Below are 18,884 nucleotides of genomic sequence, written 5' to 3' on the forward strand. Positions count from 1 at the left end.
AGTATTCAGACCCTTTGCTATAAGGAGCTTAGGTGCACCCTGTTTCCATTGATCATCATTGAGATGTTTCTACAACTTGATTGGAGTCCACATGTGGTAAATTCAGTTGATTGGACATGATTTGGAAAGGCACACACCTGTCTATATAAGATCCCACAGTTGACAGTGCATGTCAGAGCAAAAACCAAGCCATGAGGTCAAATTAATTAATTGTCTGTGGAGCTCCAAGACAGGATTGTATTGAGGCACAGAACTGGGGAAGGTCCCCAAGAACACTGTGGCCTCCATTATTAAATGGAAGAAGTTTGGAACCACCAAGACTCTTCCTAGAGCTGGCTGCCTGGCCAAACTGAGCGATCGGGAGAGAAGGTCCTTGGTCAGGGAGGTGACCAAGAACCTGATGGTCACTCTGAAAGAGTTCGAGAGTTCCTCTGTGGAAATGGTAGAACCTTCCAGAAGGACAACCATCTGTGCCACTCCACCAATCAGGCCTTTATAGTAGAGTGACAAGATGGAAGCCACTCCTCCGTAAAAGGCACATGACCGCCCACTTTGAGTTTGTCAAAAGGCACCTAAAGGACTCTCAGAATGCGACGCGTCACGTCTGGAGGAAACCTGGCACCATCCCTACGGTGAAGCATGGTGGTGGCAGCATCATGCGGTGGAGATGTTTTTCAGCGGCGGAGACTAGTCAGGATTGAGGCAAAGATGAACGAAGTGATCCTTGAAGAAAACCTGCTCCAGAGCGCTCAGGACCTCAGACTGGGGAAAAGGTTCACCTTCCAACAGGACAACGACTCTTAAGAACACAGCCAAGACAACGCGGGAGTAGCTTCGGGACAAGTCTCTGAATGTCCTTGAGTGGACCAGCCAGAGCCCGGACTTGAACTCGATCGAACATCTCTGGAGAGACCTGAAAAGTAGCTGTGCAGCAATGTTCCCCGTCCAACCTGACAGAGCTTGAGAGGATCTGCAGAGATGAATGGGGAGAAACCTCCCAAAAACAGGTGTGCTAATCATGAAGCATCATACAGAAGACTAAAGACTAATTGCTTCCAACGGTGCTTCAACAAAGTACTGAGTAAAGGGTCTGAATACTTATGTAAATGTCATATTTCCATATTTTTTCTTTTTTTATATATATTTTTATATATATTTGTACAAATGTCCAAACCTGTTTTCACTTTGTCATTATGTGGTATTGTGTGTAGATTGATGAGGGGGAAAGAAAGATTGAATCCATTTTGGAATAAGGCTGGAAACATCAAGTGGTCTGAATACTTTCCAAATGCACTGTAACCTGTCATTGTAGCCATAAATGGTCATGCATTTTCAAAATGGAAGATACAGAAATAGATTGCTTTTACACCTGCATATATTTTTGTTGTTGTTGAAAGTCATTCATGTTAGCAGTCAATATCAACTAGGGATATCATGTCACCTTCTCACTTATCTGGACTCCAGAGCAAGCAGGATAATACGGGCCTCCCTGTATGCAGTGGAGGTTATGGGATCGGATGGAGAGCATGATCTGTCTTGTAGACCTTTTTCTTCTGTACAAATATCCTTATTAATTAGACCGATTTATGTTATCTGGGGCTGTGGCTGTCAGGAAATTGAATTGACCGGTGATTGTCAAGCAAATGGCTGCCGGTCTCACGGTAATTGACCGTTAATTAACTTCAACAGCTGTAGCATCTCCTTTCTTCCATGCATACATAGCCTTCAAGCCACTGATGAAGACTTTTGGAACATCTACATTTTGAAAAAGTCAAGTAAATCCAATTAATGTAGCCTACGCCATCACAGTAAATCTGTTATTTATTATAGACCGGTCCAAAGAAATATGATATGAAGAAAATGTAATTATTTCAGATGAACATAATACCTTACTATGAGTGTCCTTATGGTAGGCCCTGATCTGAGCCATGGCTGTTGGCTACACTAGCTAATTTAGCAGACAAGATTTGCTTAGAATTCCGTGGCATTATTTTATATTGTTTTGTAGTTTGAAGAATACAATTGAACATAGCGGAATAAAATGGAAAGGATATTTTCTCTGAACGATATCTGAGGAAGTGCGAGCATGTGGCTATTGTCTTCAGCGGTTAACGAAGAAACCGGTCCTCCTATATGCTTTATATTGAGTTATTTATGCAACTTTAGTTGTCATACAAACGTGGGGCTATATGTTTAAAAAAAAATGCATTCTAAGGCTGCGTGATGCGTCTACAATGATAATTCGAAAAAACGTTCCCTAAAAGGCATGAGCTCTGCTTTTCTTGCACAGGCTGCACACACTTCATCAGTCTCTCATTTACAATTTGACAAGCACTTGATTATGCCTCAAATTTCCCTGTGGCATCCCCCTTGTGTAGCCGTAATGCCCCCTAAAAACATCCATGCCTTTTGCGGCCATTGTGCTCTTGGTCTGAATATAATAATTAAAATTCCATTCTCCTGCCTGCCAATTGCCTTGCCCCGAAAAACCTTTCACTCACGCGGCTCTCTCAGATATCGCAATTATTATTAGCCAATGCATGTCACGTGATCGGGTCCTTCTCACAGGCATCTCAGCTCCGAATTAGACTACAAGTGAAGATCGACACATCGGGAACGCAACTGCGCTCATCCTTATTGAATTAATTGAAGATGTTAGAACTGTCCACATTTACTTTTCGTCAGCCAACAAGATGAGTAGGCCTAACGAACAGCAAAAGAACTAGCCTATGTCAATCTACTATCCCCCGTAGTCCAAATGTTGAACTATTCTATTGCGAGAAAGATAAATTCCAAACATCATCTCGGACAGTTGTGGGATTCGATCGATCCCAAATGAATACAACCACTCACGTCACATTTTTTAAAAAGCAATGGGACTGATGCAACACATCAGAACATTAAGCTTAAAATGTTGATAAACTATTAGTCTATTTCTTCACATAATAAGCGCAGCAATGCGCCCGCGGCACTAGGCTATACGCGTGAATGTTCCAAAATGCAATCCAGTAGTGAGAAAACACCGTTCTCAAACGTGACCTCAAACTTGAAACTCATGCGCCGCCGCCGATATATGCCAGTTAAGCTTTACATTGGTTGTAAAGTGGATTCATGTGCTTAATTTTAAGAAGTTATTTGGCCGCTTTAGTTGTGATACAAATCTTATAAAAACATATAGGCCTATGGGCTCGGCTACATGAGGTGTGTGACTACAATTTGAAAAAGTCGCAAAGGGCCTGCACTGTTTCTTGCCTTACTGCGCACAAGTTGGGCATCATTCACGAGTGAAAGGCTAGTATTGTCACCCATCAGACTATTCTTAATTGAATCTCCTTTTTAAATATACTACGTAATATATTTTAGAAATGAGTTTTGATTTAAAATGGGCCAGTATCAGGCACCTGTCTCAGAACATGGGCACGGGGAAAATACATGTAATCTAATGCACTTAAATATGGAATGGAGGATGTTTTTCTCATGGTTCATTTTCATGCCAGCCAGGTAGGCTATACTCCTGCTGTAAACATAAGCAATGTGCTTAATATTAGGAAAGTTGAGCAATATAGACCATCTGTGGGATGTTGACCATCAGCAGCATCAGAGGTTGGAGAAGCCTAGCCTTCGTGACTCCAACGGTCACGTGGAATTTAACTGCGGTCGTCATGACGAGTGACTGACAGTGTGGCGGTAATACGGTCACCGTAACAGCCCTAGTTACTTCTTCATCCCATAAGTATTGAAGGTAGTGCGACGTCACAGCCATCTTTAGACATATAGCCAGTACCACCACCTGAAACCCACCCAAACTCGGCCGATCTGAAGGTTATTAAACCTGGTCAGATAACTTCAATTCATCAGTCTGAAGATTTATTTTTCTCCTATCAACTCGAGTTTCATGTAATCAAATTTGTGTCTAGTGATTGGCAGAGGTGTGGACTCGAATCTGTTGTCTATCAATCTGCCCTTTTCTATTGCTGGCATACATATTCCCAGAAAGCTTTACTGTGTGATAGTGCCAAGGTTATTATAGTAAACTAAGACTAAAACTAGTTATAAAAAACTATTTAGTAAACTGAAATAAAATAATTAACTATCTTTGACTCCAAAACTAAAATAAAAACCATTGTGAATTATGTTAGTTTTAGTTTTTTTTTTTTCATAAACTGTGTGCAAAACCTTCATGGGGCTTTCATGCTTTGAGGTGTTTCAAACCACTGAATCTGTCTGGTAAATGCTGTCAGGAAATGGTGAGGTTTGAAATGGACCTTGCTTGCTCTACCATATCCCTTGCACCAGTCTAGGCGCTATCTCTTTTAAATTCACGTCACGTTGATATTGACTTTATCATTTAAACCTAACCTATTACCTGACCCATCACCTTATGTCTTACCGCCCCATAGTGGCAAGACATGACGTCTCAAAAAACACACACTATATAAGCCAAATGGCTCCTAGCCTCCCACGCATCCTTTCTGTCCCGAACACTGAAACGGAAACTAAATCATATAAAAACGTAAATGTTTTTTTTTTTTATAAAACTGAAACTAAATGAAAACGAGCAAATCGGCCTGTCTTGAGGACACAGGACAGGGGGACACAGCTGAACTGACTGCCATAGTTGTCCCTCCCTCACGCTGTCACTGTATGTCCCCTTCACAGCCAGAGAAGGATCAGAATGCAAGTGAGTGGAACAGAATACATGTTATTGTATTGCCATCCAATGTCTCTTTTGAAAGTGAAAGTAGAATAAGCCTGAGAGACTGGAATCCCATACAGCCTCCTCCCCAGTCAAACACTTATTTCAAACTGAAGGTCAGGAACCGCCCTCCAGTGTTTGTCCACGTCTTTTCTCTCTCTCTCTCCCTCCAACCCAGAGGACATCCTTTGTCCATCCAGCCTTTCTTAGCCATCCAGGCCTTTTAACACCCCCTCCCTGCCACAGCAGCAGCAGCAGGGTGTGAAGCTCAGCTCAACCACTATCTTCGGCTTTGCTTTGTGATGAGTCACTGTTCAGGGGGCGTCCGCAGACTGGCCCTACAGCATGAATATTTGATACAGACGCAGCTTTGCGTCTTTTGTGTTGTTTATCTTTCCTCTCGTATTCTTTGTCTGAGAGGCCCATTCCGGTGCAATTGACTGTTTTTCTGTGAGGGGGGGGGGGAATGAGGGAATCAAACACAATCAAAGCAGTGTTGTCTTGTCTGCCACCACAGTGTTAAATATGAATCAGGCTTTGAGCTGTGGCAGAGAGGGGCTAAACCTCAAAAAAAGCAAATAGACCCAGATGCAAAGTGAATGTGGACAGGGTAATGAAGTATAGAGGGATGATGAGACAGATGCTTGAGGCACAATAAACAACTCACATCAGTGTGTGTTTGTCAGAGAGGGAGGGAGAGTGCATTTGTCTGTCTGTGCCGGTGGGAAAATGTGTGGACTGAAATACTACTGCTAACTACAGTGCGTCTTGGAGTGACCGATAAAGAATGCATATGTGGTGGCCTGGTGTGGTCTAGTGATCTAAGTCACATGGAAGCTGTGACAAAAGGCAAAAGGCTCTTTCAGATCTCTCTCCTACCTTTCACCCCAATATCTCTCTGTCCAGTAAACATCCAAAATAGTTCATGTACAGTGCATTCGGAAAGTATTTAGTTTTTAGGTTTTTTTTACGTTACAGCCTTATTCTAAAATGGATTAAATAGTCTTTTCCCTCATCAATCTACACACAATACCCCAAAATGACAAAGCAAAAACTGAAATGACACATTTACATAAGTATTCAGACCCTTTACTCAGTACTTTGTTGAAGCACCTTTGGCAGTGATTACGGCCTCGTCTTCTTAGGTACAGTATGACGCTACTTGGCACACCTATATTTGGGGAGTTTCTCCCATTCTTCTCTGCAGATCCTCTCAAGCTCTGTCAGGTTGGATGGGGAGCGTCGCTGCACAGCTATTTTCAGGTCTCTCCAGAGATGTTCAATCAGGTTCAAGTCCGGGCTCTGGTTGGGCCACTCAAGGACATTCAGAGGCTTGTCCAGAAGCCACTCCTGCGTTGTCTTGGCTGTGTGCTTAGGATCATTGTCCTGTTGGAAGGTGAACCTTCTGAACCCCAATCTGAGGTCCTGAGTGCTCTGAAGCAGGTTTTCATCAAGGATCTCTCTGCACTTTGCTCCGTTCATATTTCCCTCGATCCTGACTCATCTCCCAGTCCCTGCCTCTGAGAAAGATCCCCACAGCGTGATTCTGCCACCAGCATGCTTCACCGTAGGAATGGTGCCATGTTTCCTCCAGATGTGACGCTTGGCAATCAGGCTAAGGAGTTCAATCTTGGTTTCATCAAACCAGACAATATTGTTTCTCATGGTCTGAGTCCTTTAGGTGCCATTTGGCAAACTCCAAGTGGGCCTTCATGTGCTTTTTACTGAGGAGTGGCTTCTGTCTAGCCACTCTACAATCAAGGCCTGATTGATGGAGTGCTGCAGAGATGATTGTCCTTCTGGAATGTTCTCCCATCTCCACAGAGGAACTCTGGAGCCCTGTCAGTGACCATTGGGTTCTTGGTCACCTCCCTGCAAACATTTTGAAAAACCTGTTTTTGTCATGATGGGGTATTGGGTGTAGATTGAGGAAAAAACATGTTTGAACCATTTTGAAATAAGGCTGTAACAAAATGTGAATAAGGTCAAGGGTTCTGAATACTGATTTGGTGCATGTGTGTGTATGTGTAAACTCCTCTCACTGTCATCTGTGATTATTTTCAGCAAACTTAACATGTAAATATTTGTATGAGCATAACAAGATGAAATAACTGAGACATAAACTGAACAAGTTCCACAGACATGTGACTAACAGAAATGGAATCATGTTTCCCTGAACAAAGGGGGGTCAAACTCGAAAGTAACAGCCAGTATCTGGTGTGGCCACCAGCTGCATTATGTACTGCAGTGCATTTCCTCCACATGGACTGCACCAGATTTGCCAGTTCTTGCTGTGAGATGTTACCCCACTCTTCCACCAAAGCACCTGCAAGTTCCCGGACATTTCTGGGGGGAATGGCCCTTGCCCTCACCCTCCGATCCAACAGGTCCCAGACGTGCTCAATGGGATTGAGATCCGGGCTCTTCGCTGGCCATGGAAGAACACTGACATTCCTGTCTTGCAGGAAATCACGCACAGAATGAGCAGTATGGCTGGTGGCATTGTCATGCTGGAGGGTCATGTCAGGATGAGCCTGTTAACACAACATGCCATTGGAACACAGGAGTGATGGTTGCTGATAATGGCCTCTGTACGCCTATGTAGATATTCTACAAAACATCAGCTGTTTCCAGCTACAATACTCAATTGCAACATTAACAATGTCGACACTGTATTTCTGATCAATTTGATGTTATACTTTTTTCACCCACCTGTAGCACGCGCTCCAGCATGTATATCTCTCTGGTCACCCCCAAAACCAATTCTTCCTTTGGCCGCCTCTCCTTCCAGTTCTCTGCTGCCAATGACTGGAACGAACTGCAAAAATCTCTGAAACTGTAAACACTTATCTCCCTCACTAGGTTTAAGCACCAGCTGTCAGAGCAGATTACTGCACCTGTACATAACCCATCTATAATTTAGCCCAAACAACTACCTCTCTCCCTACTGTATTTATTTATTTATTTTGCTCCTTTGCACCCCATTATTTCTATCTCTACTTTGCACATTCTTCCACTGCAAATCAACCATTCCAGTGTTTTCCTTGCTATATTGTATTTACTTCACCATCATGGCTTTTTTTTGCCTTTACCTCCCTTATCTCACCTTATTTGCTCACATTGTATATAGACTTTTTTTATACTGTATTATTGACTGTATGTTTGTTTTGCTCCATGTGTAACTCTGAGTTGTTGTATGTGTCGACCTGCTTTGCTTTATCTTAGCCAGGTCGCAATTGTAAATGAGAACTTGTTCTCAACTTGCCTACCTGGTTAAATAAAGGTGAAATAAAAAAAATGTCATGGACAAAATATGTGCTTTTCTTTCAAAAACGAGGACATTTCCAATTGACCCCAAACTTTTGAACGGCAGTGTGTATAATTTATGTAATGCATGTGAATGACTCCTAACAGTTATCCATGTCCCCTTCTGTCCAGGCCCTACTGGAGACCCAGAATTACCTCCGAACTGTCGTCCCCAACTTCACCTTCAACCTGGGCTTCTCTGGGAAGTTCTTCCATACTGGTGAGTGGACAGGCAGTTGGTTACCCACTGTATGACTGTATAGGCAAACCCAGGGCAGAGCTTATAATAGAATGTCTCACGACAGACAATCCAAGCCTCACATGTTCCAGAGCATACCATTGATCATGGTACATCGCCAAGAAAATGTATAGATCGAATGTCAACAACAGGGGGAGAAAATGCACATTTTTATGCTTATTAATGAATCAACTTCCAAATTTCACGGCGCTAATAGCTAGGTTTTCATCACCACCACACACCTATGCCTGCGTATGTGTAGACTAAACTCCCAGTCTCCCTCTGTCTCTATGCTCCAGGTACGGATGAGGAGGACCTGGGTGATGACCTGCTCCTCTCCTATGGGAAAGAGTTCTGGTGGTTCCCCCACATGTGGAGCCACATGCAGCCCCACCTTTTCCACAACCAATCCGTGCTGGCCGAACAGATGCTGCTCAACAGGAGGTTTGCGCAGGTAGGTTGGGGTGGCCTCTGCAGTCTTTACACACACTCTATGTATTCTACACACTGAGGGTTTTGTTATATTGATACTGGGAGATGGGTGGCTGTTAAAAAAATGCATTTCTGTTTGAATGTTACTGTTACGGTTGATTTTAAAAAGGTAGAAAAATAGCATGGGTGAATTAAATTATAATGTGTTGAATCAACCGGTTCTCTCCACCCAGGAGCATGGCATCCCCACCAACATGGGCTACGCTGTGGCTCCCCACCACTCTGGGGTGTACCCCGTCCACGTCCAGTTGTACGACGCTTGGAAGAAGGTGTGGGGCATCAAGGTAACCAGCACGGAGGAGTACCCCCACCTCAAACCTGCCCGCTTCAGACGAGGCTTCTACCACAGTGGCATCAGTGTAAGGACTCGGCCCAATCACCCCCTATCCTAATTCTCGCTCTCTCTCTCTCTCTCTCTCTCTCTCGCTCACTCACTCACTCACTCTCACTAGGTTCTATGTATAAACTAGCTGTTCTTGAAATGATCTGTGTTGATATTTCAAAGACTTGGTTTTGTGTTCCATAATTTAACGAGAAGTATTAAATTGAGGTTGTTTGATTCATTTAACTCTGGTTAGAGTTCGCCCAGTTATGTTAATCGATAAAATCTCTGGCTCCTGGTAAATGCTTGATATTGAAAGGCATGTGCCTTTCAGAGGACAAAGCTTTGTTTTCGGTGTGTCTGAACATTTTTGGTGTAGCTCGTGGTAACGGCGCTGAGGAGAGTGAAGGAAAGGGAAGACGCAGTTGTGCCGAAGTAGACATGCTGCCACGCCGTGAGGCTGGCGTGGTCTATTCACTCCCCTTCTCCACCAGTGTTTTACCCCTCCCTCCCCTTCCCAGGAAATGAAGCACGCTGACACAGACAGTCGTGTGAATGATCATAATGGACATTGCTATGTTAAGCTCTCTCTACATGACAAATCTCACCGGCGATGACAGCCCCTGCCAAAATCAACAAAGACAACTGCTTGGCTTGTGACGTGACGAGAAACGTTGTCGTTTTCAGACAAATGTAATATCGCTGTCCATGCCAATTTATTTACGGTATCTCTACAAAGTGTCATTTTCTGTCCATATGCTTGGCATGGGTAAGATATTTGCGCTCAAATGTCTCGTACATTTTAAAGCTGAAAGACATTTTGTATTTTCTTTATACACAATGTGTTTAGGATTTTAACTCTAATTCTGATCCCTGTTAGAAGGCCCCTTTTCTAGCACCAGCAGTTTTCAGTTATTTATTCATTGTCTGTTTGTCGGAGTGCTAGGATGTCACAGAGACGTTAATTCCGACCTCCACACGTCCCTGTGAAATATTCACTGGGTAGTTGGCAGAGACCCTCTGAGGTGTAAACCTAGATTTATTTATTTTTCTCTCCCTCCTCTTCTTTCTTCCACTCCCTCTTTACCCCTTAATCAGCAGTCTGTGGCTCCCGTTAGTGCGGGGCCGTTAGCCGCTCTGTGAGAGCGAGAGAGAAAAGCCTGGGAGCCTCAGTCTGCACATCCAGTCTTCCCTTCCTTTCCCCCCCCCCTAAGCATTTCACTGCTGTTTTCGCTGCTATTTTTACCCACGGCCCCAGCTATGACAGTGCACGACTAGACACCGTGCACCTCGGCTGAACAGACAGTGCGACGCTATTTCAGGTCGTTCTGCTCCTGTGATTGTGTGCTCAGATGCAAACCGATTTGCGAGTTGTTGTGTTTTAACTATGTTAGGACAGAGACTTTGTGTTAGGATCGAGAAATGGGTTCGCTGACGGACTAAATTGAGCTACGTCATATTTCATTCTCCACAATGACAGTGTGCCCACTCTAGCTTATTGGGATAATGATATTGAACCACCTGAACTAGAAGTGTAGACAACCCAGAGGAATAAAGAGTGTCCTCAAGCATTTCTGACCGAGTGGCCATGTTTGGACTTTTGTGTATTTGATTAGTTATCCACTGGGTATCAGGGTCTGCTTCTATTAGTACACTCCCCACTGTGCAGATGTGTTGCTATGCAATATTGATTGTGTGTGTGTGTTAATGCACTGCAGGTGCTGCCCAGGCAGACGTGTGGCCTGTTCACTCACACCATCTTCTACAATGAGTATCCTGGAGGACCCAAGGAGCTGGACAAACTCATCAGCGGAGGGGAGCTCTTCCTCACGGTGCTCCTCAACCCGGTGAGACCAGACACACCTTCACCACTAGCATCAGGAGTTGAATGCATTTCGCCATCACGGATTGTGCTGTTTTGAAAAACTTTTTATTTCTTTTTTTCCCCCTTTTTTTGAAATGCATTTTGTGCCAGGGTAGTTGGAGACGACAGTGTGTTGCGTGGTCTTTTTTTTCCCTCTGAATGTCGTTCTGTCTTTTTTTTTTCTGTTTTTTTTTTGTCCATTCCATCCTCACAGATCAGCATCTTTATGACCCACCTGTCCAACTACGGGAACGACCGTCTGGGTCTGTACACCTTTAGGAACCTGGTGAAGTTCCTCCAGACATGGACCAACCTGCGGCTGCAGACCCTAGCGCCTGTGCAGCTGGCCCAGCGCTACTTCCAGATCTTCCCCGAGGAGAGGGACCCCATCTGGCAGGTGTGTGTGTGTGTTTGTGTGAGAGGCCATGAGAGCTGTGGGGTCACTGGGTGTTTGGAACTCGGGACTATCATAAACCAGGCTGTCATTTAAGAGAAGGCTAGATAGAAGAGATGTTGCCTTCTGATTCCATTGCGTCATACAGTGCAAATCTTATTTTGGTAGGTACAGCTTAGGAGAGGCTGGCTCTTTGAACTGTGGTGTTGTGGTGCTCCTGCTTCCACAGTGCCACTCTCTGACACCGTTTCCCATCAACGCAGAGAGAAGACAGGTTTCCTTCCCGAAGAGGTCTAAGTGCCATCTTGGCAGTTGCTCACACTGACTGTCAATATTGAGTTCTCACAAAGTGGAGAGGTTAATGTGTGCCGGCCGGCTCCCTTTGAAGTTTGGAGCAAACTTGTGCCTGCCTGGGTCCAAAGGCTTCTTCATCACAGCACCGTGTTAAGTGTCTTGGGATTAATGTGATATCCTGGTCACCTCATTGCCCATCAGGCAGATGTCAGTGGGGACTGAAGGGAAGGAGGCAGGTAGATTGAAGGCAGTTGGCGTCTGCTTGACATGCAGATTGACCCCGAGGCACATGAAGATGCTCACCTCGCAGGGCTGCTCTGAACTATTTTCCACACAGATCCACTGAAGGCTACTTACCGCTGAGGAAGACCAATGAAAAGGCAGCCTGCCTGATACTGACTATGGGTTCTCTCCCAAGTCCTTTCTTGTACAAGCGTAATTGATCAAGGGGTGAATCAGTAACCAAATGTTTGAGTCCGCTCCCTCAAACCTCTGATGGACTAGACTGGTTGAGTTCATTTGAGCGGAATTAAAAGCTACATGTCCTCCGATAGGCATCGTTGGTCCCACAGGGTGGATACGGTTGCCTGTAACCATTGTGCCGCATGTTTGTACACCCCCTCACTGCTTCCTTGGCTGGCTTTAATCACGTAACACTGAAGTCCCCTGGCTAGGTCAGTGGTGGACTTCAATTACAAACAGACTGCCGCTAGATATACTGGAGCCTGAAGAGAGAGAGTGTGTGTGTGTGTGAAAGTCACATCCATGGCAACTTATCCTGAGGCACCTTACCGTTTACTGAACTGAACTTCCAGGTGAACTAACTCTGTCACTACAGGACCCCTGTGAGGACAAAAGGCACAAAGACATTTGGTCCAAAGAGAAGACGTGCGACCGATTCCCGAAGTTGCTCATCATTGGACCACAGAAGACAGGTGAGCAGTAAACAACAGATATTGTTTTTGTACAATATGATATCTCATGAGGCATCGCAGTGCTTGAGGCGTCACTTCGGACACTACCGGCGAGTCCCATAGAGCGGCGCAAAATTGACCCACCGTCGTCCAGGTTATAGGATGGTTTGTCTGGGGGGGGCTTTACTTGGCTCTTCGCGCTCTTGCATCGCTTTGTGGCGGGCCGGGCGCCTGCAGACTGACTTTGATTGTCAGTTGAACTGCGTTTCCTCAGACACGTTGGTGCGGCTGGCTTCCAGGTTAAGCTGGCGGGTGTTAAGAAGCACAGTTTGGCGGGTCGTGGACATATGATTCGAAAACTAGTTTTTCAACCACTCCACATATTTCTTGTTAACAAACTATAGCTTTGGCAAGTCGGTTCAGACATCTACTTTGTGCATGACACAAGTAATTTTTCCAACAATTGTTTACAGACAGATTATTTCACTTATAATTCACTGTATCATAATTCCAGTGGGTTAGAAGTTTACATACACTAAGTTAATGCCTTTAAACAGCTAGGAAAATTCCTGAAAATTATGTCATGGCTTTATAAGCTTCTGAGGCTAATTGACATCATTTGAGTCAATTGGAGGTGTACCTGTGGATGTATTTCAAGGCATACCTTCAAACTCAGTGCCTCTTTGCTTGACATCATGGGAAAATCAAAAGAAATCAGCCAAGACCTCAGAAAAACTCCAAGTCTGGTTTATCCTTGGGAGCAATTTCCAAACACCTGGAAGGTACTATATCTATATCCACAGTAAAAACGAGTCCTATATCAACATAATCTGAAAGGCTGCTCAGCAAGGATATATATTTATTTATATATTTATATTTATTTATTTATATAATATATATATATATATATATAAATCAATAAAAATATATATATATATATATATATAAATCAATAAAAATATATATATATAAATAAATCAATAAAAATATATATATATATTTATATATAAATTGTTTAATTGCGTGATAGGATGGCTTATTGCAAAACCCACTTGCCCCGTCCCCCCAAGAAGAATGGTTTTGCCCCACTAAAAGTCACTACATGCTCCAGATAAGGTTAGCAAGATGGCAGGCTAGCTATCTATATAAGGTAATCATGCTAGCTAGCTACACTGACAGCTGTCAGTGCCCTATTTGTGGATGTTTGTCAGTGCCACGTCGAAATTCCATCTCCTAATTTGTGAATATGTATAAGAAGCCTTTGTCATCCCCCAGAGGTAGAGAGGAAATGCACATTTAGGTTCCATGACAGGAAATTACATTGAAATAGTGGCAGCAATTTCCTCTGGGGTAGTCTTTTAACATTCAGGTAACTTTCAAAATAAGGGAAACACCAACATAGTGTCTTAATAGGGCGTTGGGCCACCACGAGCCGCCTGAACAACTTCAATGCGCCATGGCATAGATTCTTCAATTGTCTTGAACTCTATTACAGGGATGCAACACCTTTCTTCCACGAGAAATTCCATCATTTGGTGTATCGTCAGTGGTGGTGGAAAACGCTGTCTCAGGCACTGCTCCATAATCTCCTAAAAGTGTTAAATTGGGTTGAGATCTGTTGACTGAGATACAAACACCATTTAAACCCCCTATACTCCTTTGAGACCCCTCTTTCAAAGTCATTGAGATCTCCTATTCTAGCCATGGTAGCCAAAATAATGGGCAACTGGGCATTTTTATACATGACCTTAAGCATGATTGGATGTTAGTTGCTTAATTAACTCAGGAACCACACCTGTGTGGAATCACCTGCTTTCGATATACTTTGTATCCCCCATTTACTCAAGTGTTTCCTTTTATTTTGGCAGTTACCTGTACATCCATAGACATGACCTGAGCTCGTTCCAGGTGCAGCTGGGGGTTATAGATAATGTACTGTGTCTCAGATAGCCATACCCTAGTGGTGTGTAGAGTAGACTAACTGTACTAGATCCACTGCACCAGAAGGAAAACCGCTTCTCTGCCTGGCATGGAACAGCCTTGAACCTCTGTTTATTGACAGCAAGGAGAGAAGGGATGGATAATTGGCATCTGGGCAGTCATTTACAGCGTGTCACACACTTTATTTAATTTATAGGATCACCACAGAGGCAGTCAAGCAGTCAGTCATTGGGTTTTATTGTAACCTTGACTGCTTCCCACTAAATGGGAATTTCAGGTTTAGTGCGTAGCCTAATTAAACTTCTTAAAGATGTCCTAAGGGAGCGATAGCCCTCCTGAGACTGCTGTAAAATGACAATGTTAATCTTTTCAATAAAAACGGATTAGGGGGCTGGGTCTGAGAGTAAATTTACACATTTCACCATTGTAATTACTAAACTGCACCAGCATTCACTATAGTCTCATCAGCCATCTTGTCTGTCAACTTTACATCCACCACTCCTCTTTACCTGGCACTTTATCTCTTACTTAGTTGAGTGTTTTGGGCTCTCAGCCTCTAGGTAGACCTGTTGCTATTTAAAGCTATAGCACATTTCAGATGGGTAGTAAATAGCTCTGGTAAGAACCAGAAATATATCAAATTTTTTAGCATTTACCAGTGGTGGAAAAAGTGCAGAATTATCACACTAAAAGTAAAAGTAAAGATACCTTTAATAGAAAATGACTCAAGTAAAAGTGAAAGTCACCCAGTAAAATATTACTTAATATATATCATAATAAATATATCCCATTTAGCAGACGCTTTTGTCCAAAGCGACTTACAAGTCGGCTGGGGCCACTACTTTTACATATGGGTGGCCCCAGCGGGAATCGAACCCACGACGCTTGGCGTTGCAAGCGCCATGCTCTACCGACTGAGCCACACAAGACACAGGTCTTACTTGAGTAAGACTAAAATTATTTGGTTTTAAATATACTTAAGTATCAAAAGTGAATGGAATTGCTCAAATGTATTTAAGTATCAAAAGTAAAAGTATAAACCATTTCAAATTCCTTATTAAGCAAAACAGACAGAATAAAAAAATATATATAATTAAATTGACGGACAGCCAGGGGCAAATGTATGGAGTAAAAAGTACATTATTGTCTTTAGGAATGTAGTGAAGTAAAAGTTGTCAAATATAAAAAGTAAATTACAGATACCCTCAAATGTCTTAAGTAGTCCTTTAAAGTAGTTTTACTTAAATACTTTACACCCCTGGCATTTACAAATATTCACCTACTTGATTTTTCCCCCCACATTTTCTTGAGTTACAGCCTGAATTTAACATGTATTAAATTGAGATGTGTCACTGATCTACGCACAATACCCCATAATGTCAAAGTGGAATATTGTTTGTAGAACTTTTTGGAAATCAATAAAAAATAAATAATCTAAAATCTCTTGAGTCGGTAAGTATTCAACCTTTTCATGTCAAGCCTAAATAAGTTCAGGAGTAAAAATGTGCTTAACAAATCACATAAGTTGTATTGACCCTGTGTTCAATAATTGTGGATAACCTGATTTTTAAATGACTAGCTAATCTCTACCCCACATATACAATTATCTGTAAGGTCCCTCAATTGAGTAGTGAATTTCAACCACAGATTCAACCACAAAGACCAAGGAGGTTTTTCAATGCCTCGTAAAGAAATGTACCAATTGGTAGATGGGTAAAAAAATAAATAGACAATATCCCTTTGAGCATGGTTATTAATTAGGCTTTGGATGGTGTATCAATACACCCAGTCACTACTACTAACTATTGCCAAAGAGGAAGGAAACCACTCAGGGTTTCCAGTCAAATTACAGAGTTTAATGGCTGTGATGGGAGAAAACGGAGGATGGATCAACAACATTGTAATTACTCCACAATACTAAGTTAACTGACAAGAGTAAAAAGAGGGAAGCCTGTACAGAATAAAATATTCCAAAACATGCATCCTGTTTGCAACAAGGCACTAAAGTAAAAAATGTGTAAAATAAATAAACTTTTTGTCCTGAATACACAGGTTATTTTTGGGAAAATCCCCCCCCAAAAAAACACATCAGAGTACCACTCATGTTTTGAAGAATGTTGGTGGCTGCATCGTTTTGTGAGGTATGCTTGTTATCGGCAAAGACTAGGCAAAATTCGAGAGGAAAACGTGGTTCAGTCTGCTTTCTAACAGACACGGGGAGATGAAATCACCTTTCAGCAGGTCAATAACCTAAAACACAAGGCCAAATATACACTGGAGTTTCTTACCAAGACGACATTGAATACTAATCACGACATTGAATATTAATCTAATCAAGATATATTAGTGTTCTATTTTTCATGTTTAATACATGTAAGAATTGTTCTTCCACTTTGACATTATAGAGTATTTTGTGTAGATCGCTGACCAAAAAAAATTATCATTAAATATATTTTATCCCACATTGTAACACAACAACATTTGGAAAAACTGAAGTGGTGCGAATACTTTCTGAAGGCACTATGTCTAATATCTAACATATATTTACATTGCCTAATAGTATCTATATTGGATATTTGTATCAGCAATACTCATGAAAACGGCTGGTCTTTGTGCAGGCACCACAGCCCTGTATCTGTTCCTGGGGATGCATCCTGATTTGACCAGTAACTACCCCAGCAAGGAGACCTTTGAGGAGATCCAATTCTTCAATGGCCACAACTACCACAGAGGCATCGACTGGTACGTGACTTCCCTTGTTCTACTTTATCATTTTCATTGCCACCACTACGGCACTAAAACCTCTTCTCCAAGACATTTCCAACATTCCTGGTTGTGCTTTGGGGGCAGCATGTTAGAATGGAAAGAGAAATGGCAAATGTTAACCCGCCATGCTTTTCATACTGTATTAAACCAACTGTTTTGAGACATATTCCAGTTAGTATTTTTGGCTTTAGAGGAATGTTTCATCCTTCGAAGGGAGAGGCTTTGGTTCATCCCCCTCCTGAGCTCAATCATTGATTAACAGAAAGCAGACCATTGTATTAATGTGTGGTGGGCTCGGTTGTGGAAAATTGGTCTCTTTCTGCTAGTGACTGGTTTTTGCCGGTGCAGTCATATGTTTTATCCAGAACAGTTAATCATTTTCAGAGTTATTGATGACAAATAAAACTAGTCTGTGTTGTTTACGTAGGATGTTGCTATTTGTTATATGGACAAGAATGACGTTGTTTATCTTAATTCTGATCCTTTTTGTCAAGCAATTGTTGTTGTTGTACTTTAAATGGTGATAAGGAATTGTTTTTTGGTGACCGATTTAATCTAATCCGTTTCAAACTGCTCTGTCTGTTTGTCCTCGCTGGAACAGGTACATGGAGTACTTTCCCCTACCCTCCAACACCAGCTCAGACTACTACTTTGAGAAGAGTGCCAACTACTTTGACTCGGAGGTGGCTGCACGCCGGGCTGCCGCCCTCCTGCCCAAGGCCAAAATCATCACCATCCTCATCAACCCTGCAGACAGGGCCTACTCATGGTACCAGGTGAGCCTCCCTCCCAGAGAAAAAACACTTCCCATCGTTCCATTTCCAACACCAGACTCTATTATAGGGATAGCAATTGGGTGAAATGCTGTGGATGGCTTGAGGGTAGCTTTACTCCTTTTCCAGGTCAGCCGCATTGCTGATTTCCCTTGAGCTTGCAAATAAAGTATCTAATATCCTGGTATAGAAATAGGTGATGTACCGGTTTGTAAGAGTGTGAAATGAGTTGGAATGCCCTCTGCAAGGACACAGCACTCTGGAGGAATCTGGCAAGGTGGGCTGACTGTGACGTCATATTTGTCTGTTCTGCCCCAGCACCAACGTGCCCATGGTGACTCAGTCGCCCTGAAGTATACTTTCCATGACGTCATCACTGCTGGCCGCAATGCCCCCATCAAGCTGCGGGTGCTCCAGAACCGCTGTCTGGTACCGGGCTGGTACGCCACCCATCTGGGCCGCTGGCTCAACCACTACCACCTCAGCCAGGTATGTTTGGTCATCTGGGTCCCAGGTGTGCATGCTTATACTCATGTGTGTTTTACAGTGATTGTGCATAAGCATGTGCTTAAATGGAAACAAACATTTATTCAGTCTGTATATACTATGTGAACGTGGTTAGTACAGTGCGTGTGTGTGTATAGGCTGTTGTCGGTGTTGAATTTAAGACCGCTTACCTAGTCTATCTGCTGTTGTGACTGGTTTTTTTCAGATTCTGGTTCTGGACGGTCAGGTGCTGAGAACAGAGCCTTTTGCTTTGATGGACAAGATCCAGAAGTTCCTTGGGCTGACGAACACACTGAACTACCACAAGATCCTAGCGTGAGTGTCTTATTCGGGCTTCGAAACCACTGTAGACCCACTTGCTGGAGCCAACACGTGGC

At 43.0% G+C, this 18,884-nt stretch overlaps 1 protein-coding gene across 2 annotated transcripts in view; it reads left to right on the forward strand.

Moving 5' to 3' along the window:
* LOC135550237 (bifunctional heparan sulfate N-deacetylase/N-sulfotransferase 1-like) overlaps positions 1–18,884 on the forward strand; it is a 29,798-nt gene that overhangs the window by 6,893 nt on the left and 4,021 nt on the right. For both annotated transcript variants that reach the window (XR_010457095.1, XM_064980857.1), the window contains exons 3-12: positions 8,135–8,222; positions 8,540–8,694; positions 8,906–9,091; positions 10,773–10,901; positions 11,133–11,315; positions 12,445–12,541; positions 17,080–17,203; positions 17,829–18,003; positions 18,319–18,489; positions 18,713–18,822. Coding sequence is in view for 1 of the 2 variants with exons in the window: in XM_064980857.1 (XP_064836929.1) it covers positions 8,135–8,222; positions 8,540–8,694; positions 8,906–9,091; positions 10,773–10,901; positions 11,133–11,315; positions 12,445–12,541; positions 17,080–17,203; positions 17,829–18,003; positions 18,319–18,489; positions 18,713–18,822 (1,418 nt within the window). In the remaining variant the exon portion in view is untranslated. The remainder of the gene's footprint in view (positions 1–8,134; positions 8,223–8,539; positions 8,695–8,905; positions 9,092–10,772; positions 10,902–11,132; positions 11,316–12,444; positions 12,542–17,079; positions 17,204–17,828; positions 18,004–18,318; positions 18,490–18,712; positions 18,823–18,884) is intronic.

The sequence above is a fragment of the Oncorhynchus masou genome, chromosome 12, assembly GCF_036934945.1.
Source record: "Oncorhynchus masou masou isolate Uvic2021 chromosome 12, UVic_Omas_1.1, whole genome shotgun sequence".
NCBI lineage: Eukaryota > Metazoa > Chordata > Actinopteri > Salmoniformes > Salmonidae > Oncorhynchus > Oncorhynchus masou.